Here is a 23,437-nt window from a genome sequence, read left to right as displayed (position 1 = left end):
ATATGGTGGTATAATAGCTACACATTTTCATTACACTCTTTGTATATGACCACTTTCAGAGGAGCGCAGCCCGTTCTCATTCCCGAGGCGTAATATAATGACGATCTGGCGTTCCCGAGGAACACAAAAGGTGACCGTCCCCATTCTTATGCTACGCGCCGGGTTATGGATGAAATCCAGTAGGATGATGCTCCCGCGGTAACACAGATTCCAGCCATGTATTCCAGCCCTAACCCTCACCTTATCCCTAACCTGAACCAGCACTTTAATGACGTTACATAGTGTTTTCCAAGCGATTTAAGTAAAATGAATGTACATGTATAGATTCATTTCAAACGGTTGTCATGTTTCCTCATTTTTTCAATCTCGTAATCTAGTGACGTGTTGGGTGCCCGGAAGCGTAATATATCGATGCTTTGGGGGTGAGAACACGTTGTATCCGAAGCCGAAGTTAATGACGCTGTGTGGGATCATGTTGACAGAGGAAAAAAGACAGCCAACATCCAAAGAAGAGCTCTGAACATCCTTCAAATATTCCTGAAGACTACTCAAAGAAATGACAAGTCATCTACCTCAGAGAATTCCGTCTGTGTTGAAGAATAAGGCGGTCATATCAAATACTGTATTTCAATTTAATAAACTGCTGAACCCATTTTCAATTTGCCTGACAACAAATAAAGAAATGAGAGGTGACTCAAGACTTTTACACACTCCGACATCCACACACATTAATACTCTGACGCAGTTCTTTTTAAATACAAGCCAAACTAAAGCAGGTCATGGTTGAACCCGAACCTTGAACTTTGACCTCAGCTGCTGTGTTTTTTCAGGAGGGGGCTCACGGATGAGGAAAGAGTCTCAACTATTTAAACAGAAAAGATTACACATGAGATAAATTCTCTTTTATTAATCTCATTTAACAATGCACATAAACATTATGTATGTTATGTTTTGCCAGTCATAATACAGTTATTAATCACAGAAATGTTTTATACACTACAGCTGACCATTTTGGATCTTGTAACATGTAAACATGGTCATAGGTGGCCGAATATATAGTAGAAATAATCAAAGTTAAAGTAAAACAATATGTAAAATATGAAAAGGTTAATGGCAGAACTCGACAGGATGTCTTCATAAGATAGTCGATGCTATTTTTTTTTTTTTTTTTTTTGCTATTTTAACATTTATGGGGAAACACAATCACTCACTTTCTTAAGTAGCCCTGATACAATGACACCGCATTCACCCTATGGTTATAGCCAGCAGCAGGTTAGCTTCGCTTAAATTAATTTGACATTAATCTGCAAAAAAAACCCAAACCTCTAAACAAGTTTTATGTAAGGCTTTCGAACAAACAACTCTTATCTTGTGGCTCACTCTCACAGCTCACTTTGCAATCATCTCTGCTCTTACCAAGTAGCTCTTTTTTAGCAACAACAACAAGAGATAAGCACCCATTAAAAACAGGAACAGCAGAGTGATAAGCGCCAAGAGGAACAGGCTTTTTAACACACGCAGAGAACATTTAGCAGCCAGAAATGTCTCCCAGGAGTTGGTAGAGACACAACAATGATGGTGGTAGTATCCACAGTCCCCTGGCTCAGCAGTTCAGTAGTTATTTCTGGACTACTGAACAACTGAAATGATTTAAATGAGTTAGACCAAACCCACTTTTAGAAGTTGGCCTTCATTTTCATTCAAGTGTTGGGACTAAATCATAGCTGTGAAGGTAACACAATGACAAAGTGTCCACAGACAGACACACACTTTGCAATAGTTTCTCCTACAGTAGGGATCACCAGAACCAGATTTAGCCTTGATGTGACGCACTGCCAGGTCAATGGACTCTGTGCTGAGGCAAGAAAAGCCATCCAGCAATTACTAAAAGCTCAACAGTTAAGTAACTTTTTAGCCCATTTTCTGTCTTTGTGCTGTGTTGTACCTGACTGCTAATTATTCACTTATAAGCCTTTACAGTACATAAATATAACGCTGTCAATCTTCTCATCTGATTCAACAAGAGGAAGTAAAAAACTGCTGCTATCCAAAACCATTTTTTCTAAAAGAACAACAGAAATGAGGAAATGCTTACAGCTATTAAAAAAATGCAACTACACAAACAAACAGGAAAAAAACACCTGATAGAAATCAGCTAAAAATAAAAAAAAGCATGTTGCAAAAGTTTCGTGGTTTCATCTTGCAGCAAAACTGCAAACGACTGTTTTGTTTTCTCGGTTTCTTTCCAACAACCTCGGCTGAAACGTAAGAGCGTGAGGGCCGGAAGTGTCCGGTGTAAAATTCCCCTGCTCCGCGTGCAGCCTCTGGGCCCCTGCAGGTGTAGGTGTAGTGTGTCTGATTTCAGGCCTCCACTGCTGCAGGTGAAGGTGTAGTGTGTAAAATTCCACTGGGTGCTGCCACTAGGGAACACCTTTCAGCTGTGGGCAGGTCTCGTGATCGCGCCCTCACTTTGACCTAAGCTGCACCTCACTGTTGAAAAGATCCGGCAGCAAGCTGGGTTTGTTGGGAGGCGGGGGGACAAACACTGTGTTTAAAAAGAAAAAGCACCCTGAAACCATGGAGTCAGGACACAGAACCGGATGAGAGAAGGAGCAGGGCCGTTTCCATGGCATCCAGTTTTGTTTTTCCAAAATGGCTTTAATATGAGGCACTCCCTAGAGGGGAGCAGGGAGTGCTCCTACGCTGTAGGTGGGTAAACATCACTGGGATGTTTGAGGTATCCAGAGGGGGGTGCACTTGGAGTGTTTAGAAGTTGCCATCAAACAAAACCAATGGTTACCGATAATATCCCCATCCATGTTTTCAAACAAGCTTGCATGTTTAGACAAGCCATCCGGTAATTAAAAAAAAAAAAAAAAAGAGGTGATTTGCATGCTCTGTTGTCACACGTTCAGTGTGGAAAGAGCTCAGCTCACAAAAAGACGCAGTGCAGGAACGGCTTCCTGCAATGTGTCCGTTCACACAGCTCAGTGTTTAGAAACGTCCACACACGGCTGTGAGATCCAAATGCAGTCTCCTCACCGACATTTGGGAATGTTGCAAGAAAATGTAAGTGAAGTGAAGTGAATGAGCATGTGAGTTTAAAACAGGCACAATAAACAAAATTGTAGTTTGGGTTGCTCAGTGGATATGGAACCAATTCACTCACATTGCACTGTTTGGTTCATTTTCTAGTCTGTCTCTCACAGCCTGCAGGGAAAGCACCTATCAGCTGTTTGTGGCCAGCAGTCACTATAGTGCACGTAAGCCCAGGTGAAAGCTGTATATGAATGAAATAATATCATATCATGTAACATCCAGCTTCCTTGCAGTAGCCCTTTATCAGAAATCATATCAAACCCAGAGCAAATCAAAAGCATCTCTATTACACAAAGAAAAGATCAGCATGAGAGCATTTTCCAAAAAGAAAATGCTTCGTTCTAAGGTGAAAACATAATCCCCCAAAAGCCCTGAAGTCTTAGACCGAAGCTACTGGCTATTATTCCCAAGGTGATTCACAGGCTTTCCTTGATGATCTCGTTTGAGAATCTTCTTTTTTGGGATCTCACTGAGGTTGAAAGGACGAGAGACGCTCGAGGGATTGTCCTTACGAGACGCGATGCAGTCCTTGATGGCTTCTTTAATAACCTGCAGGGAGGGGGACAAAGTCCATATTGTAATCTCATATGGAACAAATGCTGCTACATTAAATTCAAAGAGCGATATTTAAAAAAGGTTAAAAAGTTCAGATAAATATAATGTTGGATGAATTTTGAATAACATCATGCTGGAAGGTAGATTTCCATATATTTGTATGGCTACCATACTGTCCTGAAATCTAATACACGTTGAGTCATTCAGAAAAAAAGCTGCTCTTCAACACAGCAGCACTTTGAATTAAAGGGTCATTATTTAAATGGTCGAGTAAGATCTCGTAAAACATTTAACGTCAGCGCCACACTGCAACCAAGTGACATGGAAGGTACAACATGAAGATATGTGAGCCACATAAAAAGAATAAAACCCAAATAGCAGAGGGAGTAATGTCTGATGAGCCAGTAAGGAGTACAAAATATAGTAGAGTAAAAGCAGCATGACACGTAAATACTTGAAAGATGTAAAAGTACATTAAAATTCAGCAAAGTTCTATAGCGGTGGGGGAATCATATTTTGGGGGGCTGGTGCCACCCCATGCCCACCTTCTGGATACGCCCCTGACAAGTGTAGAGTTAGTATTTAACCCAATTATTTGGGAAACATCATCATTTAGTAATTAGTTAATATTTGTCAATTAATAAATGATCCAAAGTTAGTGGATTACATAGGCTTAGGTTTATTACCGATTTATGTTCACTAATCATTTCATCCCCCCAACTGTGTAAACCTGTATGAGGTTCTCACTACACATCCCCAGAGCTCAGCTGGTGACACTTTAACGATGTAAAAACGAGTAAGTCCAGGAAATTTCTGTCTTGCACTTTCATATGAATCAGTGTCGGTGGGCAGATTTGTTTTATATTAACCATGAATGACAGAGGTTTTATCAGTACGTTTCCAAATATTAGCGCTGCTGGCTAACTGGGCTCAAAATGCTGGAGCCTAGCATCGGAACATATCTTGAGTGGCAGCGTAAGTCTGTCTGCATCACCTGACCACCCAGTGAAATCAAAGAGGCTGAACCCTTACTCAACATAGTTACTCAGAAGTTAGCAAGTGAAAGTCAGCCTGACGTCACATAAATGACACACCTTTAGAGAATTAGTTTAGGCCTGTACCATCCGGTTTTGACTGCGATGAAATTTCTAATGTTGCACAATCAAAATGTGAGTAGACTCAATCCAAAATTTCCCCTCTGACAACACTAAGAATGAACAGCTGAGGAAATGAAGGAACAGCAGTTGGCCAATAACAAACCTGTTCATGAATCACTTAATCTACCGATGCCTGTAAGCCTTATGAAAACATCCACAGTGATAGGCTCAACAGGTAACACTGTGCTACACCAGTTTTGCAGCAGCGCTAAACTGACCTCCAGGTTGTTGAGAGTGTTGAACTCCATCAGGTCATGAAGCTGGATGAAAGCTTCGTTGGAGTATTGGAAGTTGAAGGTGGAGTATGGTGTCTCGGTGTCGTCAAAAATGTCAAAATCGGCCAGCTCCTTCTCCTTCTCAGTCTCCCTGGCAACGCCTGATATTTAACAACAACAAGAGTTGGGGCACTTTTCAGTTCAACCATGTATGTAATACTGTTCATTGCTGAACTGATACCGGATGTAATAGTTATGGTATACTGCGATTCTTCTCCGTTTGAGTGCAAAACCATAAACAGACTCTGTTTATCTGAATGGATGACCTATTTAATGTAAAGGACGTGCAGTGGAGATGAGGTGATAGTGTTTGTTTGCATGGCTTCTGATATATGACCTGTTTATACATATGGTCCGCCTACTGAGGCGAGAGATTTCCTTCTAGCACCTAACTCCCCCAGGAACCATATTTCACTTGGGTCATAAAAAAGACGGAATTCGTAGTTTACTGTAAGCACACACATACTCAAAGGGAGGATGGGAAGATGGTTTCTATTGGGGTCACTCAGAGGAGGTGCCTAACATCTGGCTGCTGACTGAATATGGTCAATTTCCCCCAGTCCAGCTTTGACGAAGAGATGCCTCATGTGCCACAACAGTGAAATTTTACCCCCACATAACCTCCACATACAGTCATACTTACCAGGCGCTTTGAATTTCCTGAAGTTGATGTTGACGAGGACAAAGTGGATGACCGTCGGGCAGTTCTTTTCACCGCTCTTTGGTTTGAAGACGTAGCATTCCTTCAGACCTTCACGGTCAAAGACTTTGGGGTCGATCTTGGGGAATGGCAGCTTGTTCATTCTAGCCCATTTCTCAGCGAGGAGAAGCTCCTGTGAGATGCAAATCCTGTTAGACTTGCTGTTTACATGAATCATTTATGACCACAAAAAGTCCCGTTTTACCTTGAACGGAGGGCTTGAGTCACTCGGTCGAGCTGAAAAGTCAAAGGAGATGATGAGGTCGACGCCACGCTGCGAGCGCAGGATAAGGGGGTAGGGAAGGTTGTAGGTCAGGCCGCTGTCTACTACGTGGATCTTCTTGCTCTTCACATCCAGAGGCTCGTAGATTCGATCGAACTCATCGGGATCTGAGCAATGATAAATTTTATTCTTCCTGACTCACCGAGCAAATTGTTTCGTTTGGTACTTGTCCTTTACTGGAAGTAGGACCGCATATTTGTTTTCATACATTTACAAATACAAATATTATTTGAATTAAACAACTTAAAGTGACCGTTTAAGCCACGACTTCCCTCAGCTGTGACCTGTGAAGCTTTCATTAAATTTATTTCTATAGACAGAGATGTGTGATATTTTCAGCAACCAAAGATATTTGTGCAGTTTTCCAAAATAGTTTTCCAAAAGTTATGATGGAGATTGGGTGAAGTTGAGTCAGTAGAGAAAGTATACTAAGGTTATGTTTGATTACAGCCCTCACTGCATTAACATACACATTTATTAAACTGTGATCAATGTATTATTCTTGCCTGTGACAGCATCCACCTCCTCTTCAGGTGTCATAGCGTGTGTTATCTCAAGTAATGGAGAGAATGGCATGTTGGTGTTCAGGTTCAGGCCCAACATGAAGTTATGCACCTGGAAAATGATGACAAGGAAGGATTAGGACAGCGAGCGATGCAAGGCTGTTGTAACTACTAACGCAGGAAGACTCGACTCACGCATACCTGTATGCATAATGTATTGAATATATTCGTGTACCTTTCCAGCACGACCCTCCCTTGTGTTGAACAAAGCAGAGTCGCCCAAGACTGACGTGAACATACGCTGAACCCAGCTGGCCTGAGCGGTGCGATGAAACTCCTCCTCTGCCTCCTGGTTTTCTGTCCCACCTAAAAACCAAAGTAACCCCAGGTGGAATATGCAAAGGTGGTTAATCTAATGCATAATGTCCACAAAAGTAATTAAAAACAGATACATTTCAACAAAATACATGATTTTGCATTGTTGCATAAATGTGCTAAAACTGTGTTAACATGTTGCACGAAAAGTACAAAAACATTTTTTTTATGGGTATTGATTCATTCCAAATCTGGAATTGTTTTAAATGTTCTTGTACGCACGACATCAATTGAAATTTATTGATGCAGTGCCAATCAAGGTGCTTTCCACTGTAACATAAAGACCCTACAATTTTAGAGAGAACACCAACAATCAGCACTGTCCGCTTGGCGACAGTGGGAAGGAAGAACTCCATTTTACAGAAGCTGCTCCCTGAGCTTGGTTCTGACGTGCTCAGAGAGGGGCAGCGGGAAAGATTTCAGACCTGTTTTTCTTTTGTTTTGCACTTTTGTATTGTTAAACCCAAGACTGACAGCATGACAAGCATTCTTTCCACCATTCAAAAGAAAATGAAACCCAGTAGAAAAATCCGTCATTAATGTGTCAGAGCAGCAAATATTCAATAAGCTGAAATATGTAAAGGAATATGGACACTTAAGATGCTTGTAGGCAATTTAAAAAAAACTATCACAACATCTTTCTTATCTAGTTTTATTTCATCTTCAGTGTCACTTGAAACAAACACTGTTGTTGGTTTTGTTTGTACCCTTATAATCCACCCACCCATTCTCTCTCCGCCTCTTCCTCTTTGTCTATATATAGCTGTTTCTAAAAATTCACTCAGGGGGTAGTGCAAACACTTCTTCAAGAAGGAAGAAAAGGCAATTACGTGAATATTTACATAAATGTTTGGCTTCAATCATCAAAGTCAGACCCTGAATAAAAACAAAATAAATAAAAACAATGCAAACTCTGGCTGTTGGATAGCGGCAGAAAAGCACGCCGATCAGCACTTTATCGCGATCTGACCTCGGCAGCTGCTCCCATGCAGTTGCAAAACACAGACAAAATTTGCACCATTACCACAAACTTTCACAACGTCTCAAGGGGTTCAACTTTTGCTCAAACATTTCAATGTGTCAACCAGTGTGCTGAACCTAATTTTTTCTCCATCAAAAGGAACGCCGAGTTCACCTTTGCGTGGCTCGTCGTCGTCCAGGGTGTCTTCTCCAACGATGTGCTGTGGTTTGATCTGCTCTGTAGGACACGAGGCAACATTTGTTAATTTGATTCATATACACGGCAAAACTGCATCTAAACTTTTGTTTAATCATGCAACTTTACAGAACTTAAATCAAACAAAGAAAGACCTGACACAAGCGAGCACCTGTTACTAATGCATTCTTTAGTAAGGTGGAGACGCTTTTGCACAACCAACACATTGTGAGAGTGCGTCTCAATGTAAAAGGTCACCCTAACATGTGCATTCAAGCAAACCGAGTCATCTCACCAGGCAAAAGAACCTGATGCCTTTCCGCTGTTGCGTTAACATTACATAAACACTCAAAGAATCCCATGATAAATAGTGAGAAAAAAATGAGGTTGGGAATACCTGCTAAGTGTGAGAAAATAATTCTAAACAAAACAAATTCAAGTGTGACACATGACTGTGACAATAGGCTCTCAGACATGACTGAACGCCTGTGTCAGTGGGAGACTGCGCTGTGGAAGTTATTTCAGCAGCAGATGCTCATACCAAAACAAAGAGATTATCTAAAAAATGAAAACATAAACTAATGCAAAGTAGCCAGCTAACCATGACTAAAAGCACCAATTTCAGATTACGTTCAGTAAATCTGTATAAAATAAGTAGCGTGTTTTCCTCACTTTTAGGCTCACTTAAAATCCTTTAATTTTCTCAAAAATCGACAGTGCTTATAATCCGCTACGAAGCTGCACCACTTGACGGATTGTCGGAGCATTACGGCTGCCGTAGTCAGGAGCCTCGCGGAGGAATCTGGGTCCTAAACTCTGCTTCAGGTCCCAAAGTCAATCGAACACTGCAGCATCACTGAGAGTTAAAAACTGTCTAAATTCTTTCATCTTTAATAAAATGATCAGCGTTGCTGCTTTACCAGGTGTAATAATTAAGTTTAACATCCAGGCATCCATGAAAACAGAATTTATTACATTTAACAGAGTTAGAAGTTAGCAGGAAGTTAGCTCGCTAGCTTCCACCTAAACATGATATAGCATGTTCTGACTGAGAGATTTCTGAAAAATTCAAACGTACAGCTCTGTTATCACTTCCAACATAAATGAAGACAGAAAACTAAACAGCAGTGACGTTTGTAGGGTTACTGAAGTTGGGCTAGCTGGTATATAATGATGTGCTACGTGATCGCTAGCGACACAGCTATGTTAGCATAGCATAAACACAGTGAAGCTGGAGGTTGAACGCTAACTTTTTTCCACTCGATTAAAGTTAACATGAGGGTTCCTGATGGTTAGGGACAAATGCAATCGCATGGCAGGATGCTGTAAACGGACCAAACATCAGTCAGGAGAACAACTGAGATAATCCATCCACAATACGAGGTTAGTCATTAATATAGTGCAACAACATGGGAATAGAGCAGCTGCAGAGAATTCAACATTAATGAATCAAAGGTACGGAAGTGGAGGAAGCAAGAAGAATGAGCTGAGTAAAGTTTGACTTATCTGACTGTTTTGTTTTGATTAATGCGCCTTCTGGTCCGAAAAATACGTCACATATACTGTGTGGACGATTTGTATTTCATTTCTACATGGAAGCTTATGCTTTTAAAATAAGAAATAACATTTCGATTCTTATCGTTTCTCGAGTACTCCAATTTTTACTTCTTTTATAATACTTGATTTAAAATAAGTGCTTGGAATGTGCACATCTACAATTAAAATTTTGTCTGCTGACTAAACCCATTTATTTGATGCCCTCTGATCGGCAGATGAATCTGCCTTGCGGCAAAATTATCGGGTCACTTTCTGGGTTTTTTAGCACTTGTATTGTTCAGTCCAAACAAACAGAATGAAAAATATTACCTAACTCCTCCTCCATGGTGCTGCCACCAGCTCTGTCCTTGACCCCTAGCACTCTGTTGAACAGAATTGAGAAGGCACTTCCCCACACACCTAAAAAAAACATAAAAAACATGTCAGGTTTGAATCTTGTATCTATTGTATCTACTTGTACCTGTTGCTCCTGAACGCTTCAGATCAGAAAACCTCTGAAATGTCTGCTTTTATAGATGTGCTCACATTCGTTGACCCTTTTATTTCCTCGGGAAGCAATAAGGGAAGCTTGTAAGTCCTGTGGAAAACCTTTCTTTTTTGTATGACTGCAGATGAAAACATGTTTCTCACCCATCAGAAAATGAAGAGGGTTTTCCTCGTACTTCTTCACAACAGTTCCCATGAAGAACTTGCTTCCAAATAGGTCAGGGGTCATGAAGGTGCCATACTTTGCCATCCCAATTTCATACGGGCTAAACTCCACCCAGTCTGCAGGTTGAAATCCCAGTGTTATGGTCACAATAAGGAACACACAATAGTAATACTGCATTGCATAATTGCATTGTGCACTCTGACACAGGCTACATTGTTGGATAAAAATGTCATGCATGGAAATAAACCTTACATATACTTGACAATGCCTTGCTTACAATTAACAGAACCAGCTGCCAAACAATTAATACTGTCCCTGCGTCACGCTGCCAACACATCCGATGGGAATTTGACACAGTTTACACAGTTTGCTGCCCTTTAAGAGATGGCCATCTTTAAGTCACCGCTCAGGGATAACACTTCCCAACGTCAACAGGAAAAAAAACATGTTCGCTTTGCATGTCTGCACATGTCAAAGTCGCACGCTCGCCCACACACCATCTCTCTCACAAAAAGACGTCGTCAAAGATTAACACACAGTTCTCATTTTGAGCTACTGGTCATCAACAGTAGGCACAACTTCCCTTTCCTGTCAAAACATCTCAGTTTATTATATCACTGACTTCACATTATATTGGAACATTCCTGTCAGAATCTGGTCCATGTTGGTGAGACTGCAAGAGATGATTTCCAAGGTTTTACAGAAATGATGCCACCGTTCTCCTTTTCTACTCAAAGATGCCTGAACATGGGTACGTTCTGGCCGTAAAGGGATGTGCATGGATGAATACTCCAAGAGTTTCTTGAGAATGTCTGTGGAGTGATTCTCGGTATTACAATAATCTTTCTCTGAGCTTGAACCTGTCTGGGCATTCTGCTCTGAACTCGCTCATCAACAGGATGCTTCTATCTGCATTTACTGGATGGGTGTTGTTTTCCTATTGCTTTTTGGAGCCAAAACCAAAACTAATTTTGTGCCCCGGGGCCCACAAACCCCGCTTTGAAACAGACTCGGGAGAGGAGAGACTCTTCATGGCGTGTTTATACACCAACCTGATGTAACATGTCGTTATGACATATTGGTAACTGCTTTTACAGACACGTATTCGCCCATAAATAGCCACTGAAGGGAACACAGACATACAAATGGACGCATACTCTCACGGTGACACTACTCAGACCTCGGAAACCTCAACAATCGCAGCTTATTTCACATCTCGCTTCAGTTGGCAGCCAGGAATTTTCTACTGAAATTGTCATTGGAGATTTTAGATGAGCAGATAAAAGAGAAAAACAAGTTTTATCTTACTTTCAATCTTACTTTTAAAGATCTGATAAACGACTGATGATGGAAAACACGTAAATCTAGACTGGCAGCAGGTTTGGCCTTGCCCTTATGCGTATCAAAGTGCCACTGAACAATATATTCATTTTTTATAAACCTGCTGTAACAAACGACGTGGATGTAGTCGGTTTCCTACACACTCACACACTGAGATGCCGTGAAGAAGGCTGTCTGTGTATGTCATTGTTTCCTGCCTGTGTGGACCGCTGAATGTATTTATTGTTAAAATAGCCGAAAGGCAGTTTGTAATCCAAAACTCAGCCGCCCACGACAATTTAGATTTGTGAAGAGAAGCACAAACATTTCCTCGATAAACAGTTTGACGGCGTGATGGAATTCGGTGAACGCGGATAGGAAGAGTTTGTTCTTGCTAAGCATCAGAAAAGTCTAAACTTGAAAGCGAAACATGATCAGAATATTTATTTTCACAGTTTTATTTAGAAGAATTTCAGTGTTTCAGGAAGTTTTCTGTAATACTAGTAGAGAGTGTATATTCAGAGATGAGTCCAAGATTGCGTGGGAGCTATATTAGAATTTAGGAAGTACTGTACAACATTTTGTACTGTACAAACTCCCACGTCACTGACCACAGGGCTTTCATTAGATGACAGCCAACCACATCTTGCCACATGTTCTTTATGGTAGCAGACAGGGATTATATGGAAATGTACCGCTCACTTATTTTGCATGTGGCTTCAGTCATCGTATCATGTACTCATGATATATGGATATGCAAAATATTGTTTTGAAGGATTTAGGATACATAATGTAACGTATGACACCTGCAGGTGTCAAACAGAAGAGACATATTTACCTGCAAACATGAGCTCAGAAACATCCGGTTTGACATGCAGACATGTGAAAAGAGGAAGCGGACACTGGGCTTGGTTTATTTTCTCCTGGATGTCGCTTAGCTTGATGCCCATTCTCTTGTAGGAGAGAACACTCAGTGTTAATCATCTGAACACCAAGTTTTACACGTCAGTCATAAGATTCAGATTTCTATCTCAATATGACTGCACAGTTATGTGACACTAAAAGAAGAACGATAAACTCGGATGGCAGTTCGAAGAAAAGAGAAGAAGTGGCAGATGGATTTAAAGGGAAGGAACTGACTAACTTACTGGTAAAAAAAAATCAGACATGGGAATATGGAGTGTTGTCAGCATTAAAACAAAGAGCACATACGAGGTTCTTACCGAGGGTATAAGTGTCTCTCCTATGAGCATACCAAAGATATCTGCAAAAGTAACCGGCTGTCCTGAAGCCTTTTTGGTCCACAGGGCCTGGATATAGTGGGTGATGTGCTGGGGCATCAACAGCCTAAGTGGGTTACTGCTAACTCTCTTCATCAACTCACTGTTGATGTCCTTCGGGCCCTTATTTGGAAAGTCAGGGTTGGAGTAGAGAGTTGACATGTACCTGCAGGAGTAAAGAGGGAGGAAGTTAACACAGATGCCATGTCAGTTAATACATGTTTTAACAATATACCTCTTTATGAGGTTTATGCAGGTACTTTACTTGTAAGGAAGTTAAATCCACTAAGTCGTGGAGACAGAAATAAGCCAGAGGTGCCTGCTTGAAGACTTCATACCAGCAGGGGAAGGGTGGAAAGTTTGCCAGAGCAGGGAGGAGCAACACCGAGGAAGAATTAGGAAATAAAACGAGAGAGAAACGTAGCAGTGGCAAAAAATGTGTAAAAATGAAAAGGTGTCTTTAGAAATAGGTCAGACAGAGGCAGGGTGCAAAGGAAACAAAGAGGAGGTGAAATAAAAACAGACCATGTGGATCCAGAGAGGCCAGCAATATATGTGGTACAGTCGAGGACCCCGGACTCAAACAGGGCCTTCATAACGCCCGAAAACCCCACCATGGCGCGGAAACCGCCTCCTGACCCGGCTATTGCTATCACTGGCACCTGTAAAATACACACACACACACACACACACACACACACACACACACACACACACACACACACACACACACACACACACACACACACAGTAACAGTCATAAAAGGAAGAAGACAGGGCCATGCTTACTCACACCTTTGTTACAGAATAAATGACAGCAGCTATGAGTCTCAACTTCATTCTTTCATCTTGAGTAATTTCCTTTTGCCGTCTCTATGGGCAGCAGCTTGCTGATTGCATCATGGCTTTGCAGCGTTTTCTGACTGGTAGATTTGCAGCTTTTCAAAACTGCAATTGTGCAACATTGCTTCTTTTTCCAGTCTGCATGGTCATTTCTGAATTACAAAGTCACTGTGGAGGAATTGTTGTGGCACGGTGGAAGGCATGGAACTGGATATCTCATTCCTCTGGAGCTTCCGTCACATGTTAGAAACATGAACAGACGTGGCCCTAAGGCATCGAGCCAAAACCACACCACTGGGAAAGCTAGTGCAGCTCAGAGTATTGGAGCTGTATGAGGCTTGTCTTTTACTTCCTGGTGTGAGAATTGTTGAGGTGTTATTTTAAATTTGAGAATGCAGCGTGTCAAAAGCTGCACCACGGTCATGAATTTAGAAAGCCAGCAGATCTGAAAGTCAGCACCAAGCACGAATACCCTCCCTAAAGTCAGCACACTCACCACGCTTTGTGCTATTTGGTACTAATGAAACCGACCTCAAGGGAGGTAACAATTGCACAATGAGTCCAGATTTCACATCCATCATTCCTATCAGCCAAAAATATATAATTGGAAATAGAATAGAATAGAATAGAATAGAATAGAATAGAATAATTCTTTAACTGTCCCACAAGGGGAAATTTGGTTGTGTCAGCAGAAAAAACACACACATATAAACAGAACAGGACACAGAACAGAAACACATTTTTTACATATTTACATAATGGATAATAGTTACCAAAGCAGAGTACTGTACAGTTATTAAAATTAGAGTACAGATAAGTGGCAAACCCAGGTTGTAGTGTGCAAACAGAGCAGGATACTGAAAGATGTTTAAATAGTTAAGAATATTTAGAATAACTGGAAATGTGCAGATTGTGCGTTGTACCTGTGCATTAAAAAGTAGACATGTAACTTCCAATAAGTTAGTGTATATATGAACTGAGAAAAGTAATGTGCAAGTTATGACAGTAGAACTTGTTATAGCACTGATGTAAACATCTATGTTTGTTGGGAGCAGTTTTGATTGTACAGTCTAACGGCTGCAGGGAGAAAATGTCATCTTACAGCAGAACACTGTAGAGTAGGGCTGTGCGATATAACCAAAATCTCATATCCCGATATAAGAATTCTATCGTCCCGGTAACGATATAAATCACAAAAATGTAACATTTTCTGTAAGTTCTGTGAATCTCGGGCAGCTCGACTTGCATGAAGTGTTTCCAGCTGCGCGTCATGTAGCTGGAGTCGAGTGTTTTAACCGATGCATGAAACGATACATTTTTAGACATAAGTTGTAACGGCCGCCGTTTTCTTTGTGAGTGTTTATTACACGGCGTGCTGCGGGGAAAAGCCTGTTCTAACGTCTAAGGTCTATTTTTTTAGCACCTGGCGGCTCTTTTTTACTTCTCATCCGTAAATAATCTGCATACTCTTTCACGTGATTCCATTTATTTTGAAAAGTCTCAACAGGATCTTGAGCTTTATTGTGAAAGGTTTATGTGGAACATACACAAGCGGACACGCGATGGTTTTACCGTCGTTGTTGCTAACGACAACGCATAAAAACAGTCGCTTGTCCGTGTGTAGTGTGGTTATATTAAATATAAGAGAAAGAGAGAACTTTAAGAAATTAATATAGCCACTACAGTGAGCATCAAAACGATGAACAAATATTGCCGTAAACAGTTTATTTTGCGACACCACGAAACAAACGATAGCGTAAAATGAAACATAGACGTTTTTATATCGCCATCCGATATATATCATTATATCGAACAGCCCTACTGTAGAGATCCCTTGAACGGCAGTTCTCTGAGCCAAAATGACTGGTCGGATTGCTTTGAGTTGATGGGAAGCCAACAGTAACTCAATAACCAGTCGTTACAACCAGTATGTGCAGAAGAGCATCTGCTTATAGACAACACGTGAAATCTTGAAGCAGATGGGGTATAACAGCAGAAGACCACACTGAGTGCCACTTCTGTCAGATAAGAACCGAAAACTGAAGCTACAATTCAAATGGGATTATCAAAATTGTGGGGTGCCCCAGGGCTCAATCCTTGGCCCTCTTCTTTCTCCATTATACCTGCTCCCTTTGGGGTCTATTTTTAGAAAACACGAAATAGCCTTTCACTGCTACGCAGACGACTGCCAAATTGATTTGTCTTTAGCACCAAATGGCCCAGGCTCCATCCAAATCCTTTTGAACTGCCTCGAAGATGTCAAAGCTTGGATGGCTCTGAACTTTTTGAGTTTCAATGAGAGTAAAACGGACTTAGAGGCATTATAATGTTAATAATTTCCATTTATGTTTTGAGCTTGCCCCTCCCCATAAGACACTCAGTATAGCAATGTCTTTATGCAGCTCGATCATCCAGGTAAGTAAATCCCAAAAGGTTGATTCTGTTCATCTGGACGTAGCGTTTTCAGTGGGAGAAACGTTTTGTCATCCGAGTGTCTCAGAAGCGAAAACGCTTGTGATCCTGTATGTGACAGGAGTATCGAAACATTTGAGACACATTTCTAAACACTGTGTCTCTGTGGCTTTTAAACCGCAAAACACACTGCACCAAAAATTGGTCCACCCCAAGGATTGGTTCCCCTGACACAAACAGAGTAATGCAGTGTACGCTGTTAAGTACCAGGCATGATTTATACATCGAGGAAACCAAGGAGGCCATTTAGGTGAAAAGGGAAAGACCATCTCTGAATCGAGGAGGGGGGCCTAAGGGTACATTTCACCATTGTACAGTGCTGTGATTGCAGCCATTTCTCAACTCTCTGTAAATGGTACTCAAGGCCATTGATCGGTGGTTGTTGATCAATGGTGATGACAATTTGCATATTAATGATCAAGAAATTGACTTCCCAGCCCATTGTTCCTTCAGTGGGTGGTTTCAGTCATTATGCAAATGTACTGTTTATAAGGTTGAGGAAACCTGCAGTCAGCTGAGACTGAAGAAGTCACCTGGATGAGTAACCAAACATTTCTCCCACTGAAAACGTCCAGATGAACAGGATCACCTTTTGGGACTCAGTATAGCGTGTACACAGTGCTGAAAGTAAACCAGAGCATTCAGACTGACACTGAGACTGTGGTGGGTGCAGATTTTGAAGCATCATTAAGCTCCAAACAATTCGCTGCCATAATGAAAAATATGATCAAAGTAACTATATAACAGCTTCACTTCATTCCAAAAGGTTTTTTTGCACACAAATGATCAAGACTAAACATCAGGTTATTCCACAGTTCAGCACCGACACTGTTTTACTTTTAGCAAAGTTTGCATGTAAAATGTGTGTTAAAAGGACTTTGATCCACACCTCTTCTGGGTGACAAGGATCCTCAGTGCGTAGCAGCTTCTTGATGCCGAGCATCACCTTTTCTCGACGGGCTTCTCTAAATTGCTTCTCCTTGTCACAAAGGGTGTGGCTGAACCGCAGGTCCAGGTTTGTACTGCAGATAAAAGCAACAAGAGGGAAGATCACCAAAGCAGTCCCAGGAAAGCAGCACCGGAAACACGTGTTTCAGTTTGTATTTAGAGGCCGAGATAGGCTGTGATCTCTTAATAACACTACTGATAATGCTGAAACTGATGGTGATGTGATTTGGGGGATATCTGATGGAGAACACAACCACAAATAGTCATGGCCTCAAGGAATTCATTACACACTCTTTTTTCACTGAATTTCCTCTCAAACATTCAATTTTTTCTTTGAAATCCTCCCACAATTGTGCGATCAAAATTCTCATTAATCTTATTGTTAGAATGACTCAGCTCACATTTGCTGAATCGTGCTGCACCTACTTTCTAGTTTTAACCTATGGTATGCTTCAGGGGAGTTTCTGCAGTTTTAAACCTGCAATAATTCTGAAGAGCTTAGTTTGATTTTAGGTTAAACAGTAAATGTTGCTGTGAAACAAAATAAAACTATTTGATTTTGAAGGTATTACATACCAGATCTCCAGTGACATCTCTAAGTGCACTTTGGTTGCCTGTCAAAATAATTAAATATGTGGTTATTATACATTATTTAATTGTGGTTGAGGGCAAGAAATAAACACAGAAACACAACTGATCCCTTTAAAGTCTCTTGGAAATACATATTGTACTTTTCTATTGTGATTTGTAACAAAAAAACCTTACAAGGTTACTTTGCTGATACTTTGTAGCCTCCATACTCGTTTAATGCGAAATCTGCCTCTGTGGCCATACACTGACACTTCTTTTAGGACATTAACAAAATATCAAATTAAAATATTAGGTCCTTATCTTCTTCCAGCAGCTTTTTTTCAGTTAAAGGGCTGATATGCTCTTCAAGGCAGTCTTTCTGTGGATCTCTGGACCACTTCCAACACTCACGCTGCTTGTAAATTACTCTATGGAAATTTAGCTATGTCTATATTCATGTGAAGAACATAGAGTTCAAAGTTGACCCGTAAGCGAACGTGAAGTCCTGCATCAAACTTTTTGTTTTCAAGCAGTTTAAGCTCAAAGAATCCAACTTTTTCGAGGTGCACAGAAGACACTTGTCTTTAGCTGTGCGCACAATTAAATTAGATTAGTGTAACAATGAAAGCTTTTAGTGCAAACTTCTGAGGCATGAGGAGCAGAAAATTGAGCCAGACTATGTTTTTTGCTCTACTTGCCACTTCATCCACTTCCATGTGGTCAGAACAAGACTTCTATAAAGTAATGTAGACATAGCAGCCGTGCTGAAAAAGATCTAGAGGCGCACAAGAAGATGACCCTAATTCAGATTGGGTTTTTTATGTTTTTAGACGAACCTCTTACATGATTGCTTATAACATAATGACGATAAATAATGAAAGTCGGACAAATTAACTTTCTTACTTTGCCAATGAGGAACACCTCCGTCTTTGTCTGGCCCACATTGAGTTTGGAGATTTCAAAGGATGCTGTCCCAAGCGTCTCATCCATCACGTAGTTGGCATCCATTAATGTTAACTGTTGGGCATAAACAACAGCAGTTTATACTCAAATAGAAATTGTGGCCGGTGTTCACGTCTTCCAACTGGCTAGTTTTGTCGATTAGTTAAACTGATTATGACTTAGACGTTATATGCCGATTGCCTTCACAAACATGGAAGGACCTCACCGACTTTGAGCGTAGTGCTGTAACAGCGTCGGACCAAATTGTGCCAACTGTAAACGGTGTTATTAGAAAGTAGAAACATTTAGAAACTATGGAAACTCAGCCTTGATGTGGCAGACCGCATAAAGTCACCGACCTTAGCAGTCGACTTTAAAAGTCACCTCATGACATGATTTTCCATTAGTCATGGATGTAAATATGTAGGCAGCTTGAGTAGCTTACCCCAAACTAACACTTGAGTCAGTCAAAGGCTAGATGTTAGGATAACATTAACATATCACCTCATGGCGAGCTACAAGTGTTAGGCTGTGTTTATGTGGGATTGCGCTCCATGACATCACTTCTTGTCATCCTGTGCTGCGCTCTGTTACAGTAAATGCAGGTCTAACCTCCAGAACGTTGTGCTGGTTGGGGTCTAATATGAAATGAAAGGTCTCGTTCCATTTTGGATTGATGTCGTTGTCTATGTGCTTGGTCCTCCTTCTGCTTTCAGGAGCCGTCGGGATGAAAATCTCCACATACGGGTCTGGAGTGTCCACTGGGCGCACAAACAAGTTCCACAGGGTTACTACACAGCCGAAAACCAACCTCAAAATAACCATCATCAAGTGCTTTTGTATTTCTTTTGCTGTAAATGTACATGGATTAGATTCCAACGATATGAAGGAAAGCATGGTAATATGTGACTGTAAGGCAAAAATGATATGAGCACTTACGCAGGTCGCCCAGCGCTCCCTTGGTGACGTTCTGAGCTCGAACTACAGTCACTGTGAATTTGTGAGAAAACTGCTGCTCCACCTGCAATTTGGACATTCAGAGTTCAGTCTCACTTCATTGCTTCATGAGAAAAAAATCACATCAGCCATGCTGAGAATGAAAAATGAACACATCCAGATGACACAGCCAAGCAGTTGGCTGCACTGCAGCATGACATACACTGGTTCAGTGAAGTCTGGCGTGCCCCAAGTGAGAGCATCATTGAGAACATCTGGATTTTTTAGAACTCTCCAGTTAAGGATGCACTTCCCAGCTGTGTTCACAATGTGCTACGACAGCTTTCTCTTTATATTTTGACAGTACTGCTAAATTTGTAGCCCTTTCCCAAATACTGTGACTCTAATACATACTGATGAGCATTTAATGGGCCCGTACTGTAAACCATTTATATATTTTACAGCAACCCTTTCACCTCAGCTTCCCTTTTGCTACATTGTCGTATCCCTGAAAGTTTGGTCGCACACTGAAATGAAAGTTAAAGTATTGGATTCTGTTCAATACGACTACTTGAAGGTCCCAACAGTGTTCTTTGTCATTTCTAGATATCAGATATCTCCAATCTCACAGAATAGATTTTGTTTTGAATTTCTGTGTGTTGCAGTGCAGTTTGATATTGTGACTATTTAAGATTTCCTGTTTCTGGCAGCCTTTTACACACTTTAAAATTATTTTTAAAAACCCAAAAAGACAAATAGTTTTCAACGACATTTGCAAATCTCTAAAACAGGAAGTGCTGTGAGACTTTTTTGCGGCTTTAAAATAGCTCCCCTCTCACCCCTTCTTGTTGAAAGGGCTGCTTGTTCAGTTTTTCCTCTACAACACTGTGAGCTTAATTATTTTATGATTATGGTGCTAAATAAATGAAATTTACCTGGAATTACGTGATAAAAACTCAGACGTCACACTGATCAAATATTATGCATATTTTTCCTTTAAACCAACCCTTTCAAACTTGTCTTCCACCAAAATAGAAATGAAAATGGCCTTGACGTTGACACGCTCATTGTTATACTTAGACCCAAGGCTGTGGCTTGCGATAAGAGGGAAATTTTTTAATACCAGTGAACTAAGAACTTCCACAGAATTATTTGTGTCACAGTTGATGCCAAAGGAATCTGTCCACTTTTGTTTTGGCCTCACTCTTATTTACAGTTATGTAAACACGCACTGTGTCGACACTCACAATTATATTGGAAGCCATTGTCATGTGAGGTGAGCAACTCGCAGGAAAGCCTTCGTCAAGATGTGAACTTTAGGTCAAGGGAACATATCTGTCACAAACTGCAGCACAGACAGCCTGAAATATGAAACAAAGAAGTGCAAACAAAGGGTTAGAGTTTGAACAGGCGGAAAAAAACATCATATTTAAACTGTGATGCAAACGACAACAAAATACTGGCATAATTACAGCTTTACTTTTAGCCAGAGATGCAACAAATGGACATATTATATGGCGTTATTTCTGTGCCACGTAAAAAGTTTGCAGGTGCAAGTGTTGCATTTTGAGGAGAACAGGGCTGATTGGAGACCAAAACAGCCAATCAGATTTTTTTGCATCCAAGTCTGTGATTGGCTGGTTTTGTGGCACAAATAGAACGGTGTACAGAAAGAGCTGAGCGCAGAAATGTTGAGAGCGCGAGCAACACATTGCCAGCGAGCGCAAAATCTGAGCGAGAGGGGCTGCTATTGTGTGTGTGTGTGTGTGTGTGTGTGCGTGTGTGTGTGGATAATAGCAAGCACTGAAATACATTTTTTGCAGGCAGTAATGAATTTTGTTCACTCAAATTCAGCTTTTCTTCGGTCAAAATAAATTTCTCCTCAAAATGCAACACTTGCACCTGCAAATTCTTTTTACGTGCGCTCAGAATAGTGACACAAAAATAACGCCATAATATGACAGTATCTCTTAAAAGGGTGCCTTTCCTAAACAAAACACTTTTTTTATAGTGCACTGGAATTTTTTAAAAACAAGTAGCTTCGCAAATACCAGTGAAGTCTTTTCTTTTACATCTTGGCAGGGGTAAAGGGAAGTGTGCTGAGCCACAAAATCCCGATAAGAGGACCGGGCCAATAGAAATGGTGTGTGTGTGTGTGTGTGTGTGTGTGTGTGTGTGTGTGTGTGTGTGTGTGTGTGTGTGTGTGTGTGTGTGTGTGTGTGTGTGTGTGTTCACCACAAGCGTATGTTAAGAGAACGAGAAAATATGACGGTAAAGGGAGGAGGGTCTTCCCTGAATAAATGCGGTTCGTTCAACATGCTGGACGACAAAATGTAAAGCTTAGTGCGCATTTGCAGAATAGGTGGCACGGTGGCTATTTTTAGCAACCCCAACTCTTTCTCTGTGATGTCTGAAAACCATATCTTGATAAGAAATTTGCATAGATATGTGCATGTCTATGTGTGCGAGTGTACAACTGATAGCATATGAAGGTCACCAGCCTTTTCTCTGCTGCTCACCAAAGTGTGTAATTACTGAGAGGACTGAGAGCACGTAGAGCGTCTGTGTGTTCACAGAAGCGGTCACGTACTTTGCATCAGTGGTCCAACTTCTGACGGTGCCAGTTCACGCTGCCCTTGTTCCGCTGCTGCATACAATAGGCGCATGCAGAGCTCTGCAAGTGTGCCAGCTTCAGCAAAGCGCCGCGTGGCAGCACATTTTCATATGAGGATGCAGAACGTAAGAGAGACTTGCAGCAACGGACTATAATGCAAAACAGCTGCCGCAACTGTGGCTTTCAGCGGAGCACAGTCAGGATCCTCTTGAGGGAGTGTGCTCACCTGAGCCACACAAGGAGCAGGTCGAAGACTCACTTCAGTGAATCACTGTGCGTGTCTCCAGAGAAAGATTACGTCGAGGAGTCACTGCAATTTAATTCTTATACGGCTTAGAGGCTTCACGCAAAACTTATCATTAGGCACTGCTAAGAGGCTTTACATTATTCTTATTAGCCCGGCAGATTAAGGGCAGATCAAACAAGGATCGATGATGTTATGAGTGCGCTACATGCGATGCTGAGTAATGTTAGTCCTACTAAGGCAGTAAAGATGTGGTGGATACTATGAATTTGCACTTATATAAACATGACACATGATATAAAATATCTATGAAGGTAGTTCATAATAAACATGATAATAATCATTATTAAGTTCAGTTTTATTCAGTTTTACTTGTGTATCCCTGCAGTGATCGGTCCTATTTAAACTGGCCTGTGAGTTTCCTTGTCTTACGGCGTTGCGTAAAATGTAAGCCTTTGCTGTTTAACCCATTCGGAGCAAAGGCTCAGACCTCCTCCTTTAAACTGCGCCCACACCCGTTTGTTAAAACACAACAATGTGTCTAAAAAATGAAAGGAAATATCCACGTACCTCAGCAGGCGCATGCTATCAGCTCACAGTAAATGTCTCATACTGTAACGCCAAAAGCTCAGGAGGTGGAGAGGAGGTGCTACCGTACCCGGCAGTGAGCGCTGTCGTAGCTTGTTACGTTCGCGTCGAGAGAGACAAAAAACTACCGGAAGACAATAAAAATACAGCGGGGTTCAAATGACCGCTGGATTTAAAGAGTGATGGTCAGGATTCTTTTAATAGGAAATTTCCGAGTAGCAGTCAGACTGTCTGTGACTCAGATTTTGAGACTTGAGCTAGAGCTCTCCAAATGTGCACGATGAGCAACCGCAAGGTGGCAACTGTGGCTGAAGCTCAAGAAAGTTTGTGAAAGAGACCAACTTCATTTTTTCTGTCTTTTACATTTT

The 23,437-nt window shown here is 41.2% G+C and overlaps 1 protein-coding gene across 1 annotated transcript; it reads right to left on the bottom strand.

The window, feature by feature from the left end:
* Positions 1 to 900: 900 nt before the first annotated feature.
* pla2g4ab (phospholipase A2, group IVAb (cytosolic, calcium-dependent)) lies at positions 901 to 23,342 on the bottom strand. Its single transcript, XM_080887291.1, has 19 exons — positions 23,052 to 23,342; positions 20,871 to 20,984; positions 19,627 to 19,708; positions 19,300 to 19,448; positions 18,649 to 18,762; positions 17,752 to 17,789; positions 17,117 to 17,249; positions 13,438 to 13,574; positions 12,856 to 13,078; positions 12,471 to 12,585; positions 10,291 to 10,428; positions 9,970 to 10,059; positions 8,083 to 8,145; positions 6,808 to 6,938; positions 6,576 to 6,684; positions 5,992 to 6,176; positions 5,730 to 5,919; positions 5,030 to 5,187; positions 901 to 3,648 (listed from the first exon to the last, which is right to left on the bottom strand). The coding sequence occupies exons 2-19, from the start codon at positions 20,892 to 20,894 to the stop codon at positions 3,490 to 3,492; spliced, it is 2,238 nt and encodes a 745-aa protein (XP_080743417.1). The 5' UTR covers positions 20,895 to 20,984; positions 23,052 to 23,342; the 3' UTR covers positions 901 to 3,489.
* Between the last annotated feature and the right edge of the window lie 95 nt (positions 23,343 to 23,437).

Source organism: Rhamphochromis sp. 'chilingali' (assembly GCF_963969265.1).
Source record: "Rhamphochromis sp. 'chilingali' genome assembly, chromosome: 7".
Classification (NCBI taxonomy): Eukaryota; Metazoa; Chordata; class Actinopteri; order Cichliformes; family Cichlidae; genus Rhamphochromis; species Rhamphochromis sp. 'chilingali'.
Note: the sequence above shows the minus strand (reverse complement) of the source record. Positions and strands in the feature narration are given on the sequence as shown.

Coding starts and splice junctions, on each gene's coding strand:
- pla2g4ab (XM_080887291.1), bottom strand. CDS start 20,894: ATGACAATGGCTTCCAATATAATT. Junction 19,449..19,626: donor GGGAGCGCTGGGCGACCTGC/GTAAGTGCTCAT, acceptor TTGTGCGCCCAG/TGGACACTCCAGACCCGTAT. Junction 13,575..17,116: donor ATCCTTGTCACCCAGAAGAG/GTGTGGATCAAA, acceptor TGTATTTTACAG/GTGCCAGTGATAGCAATAGC.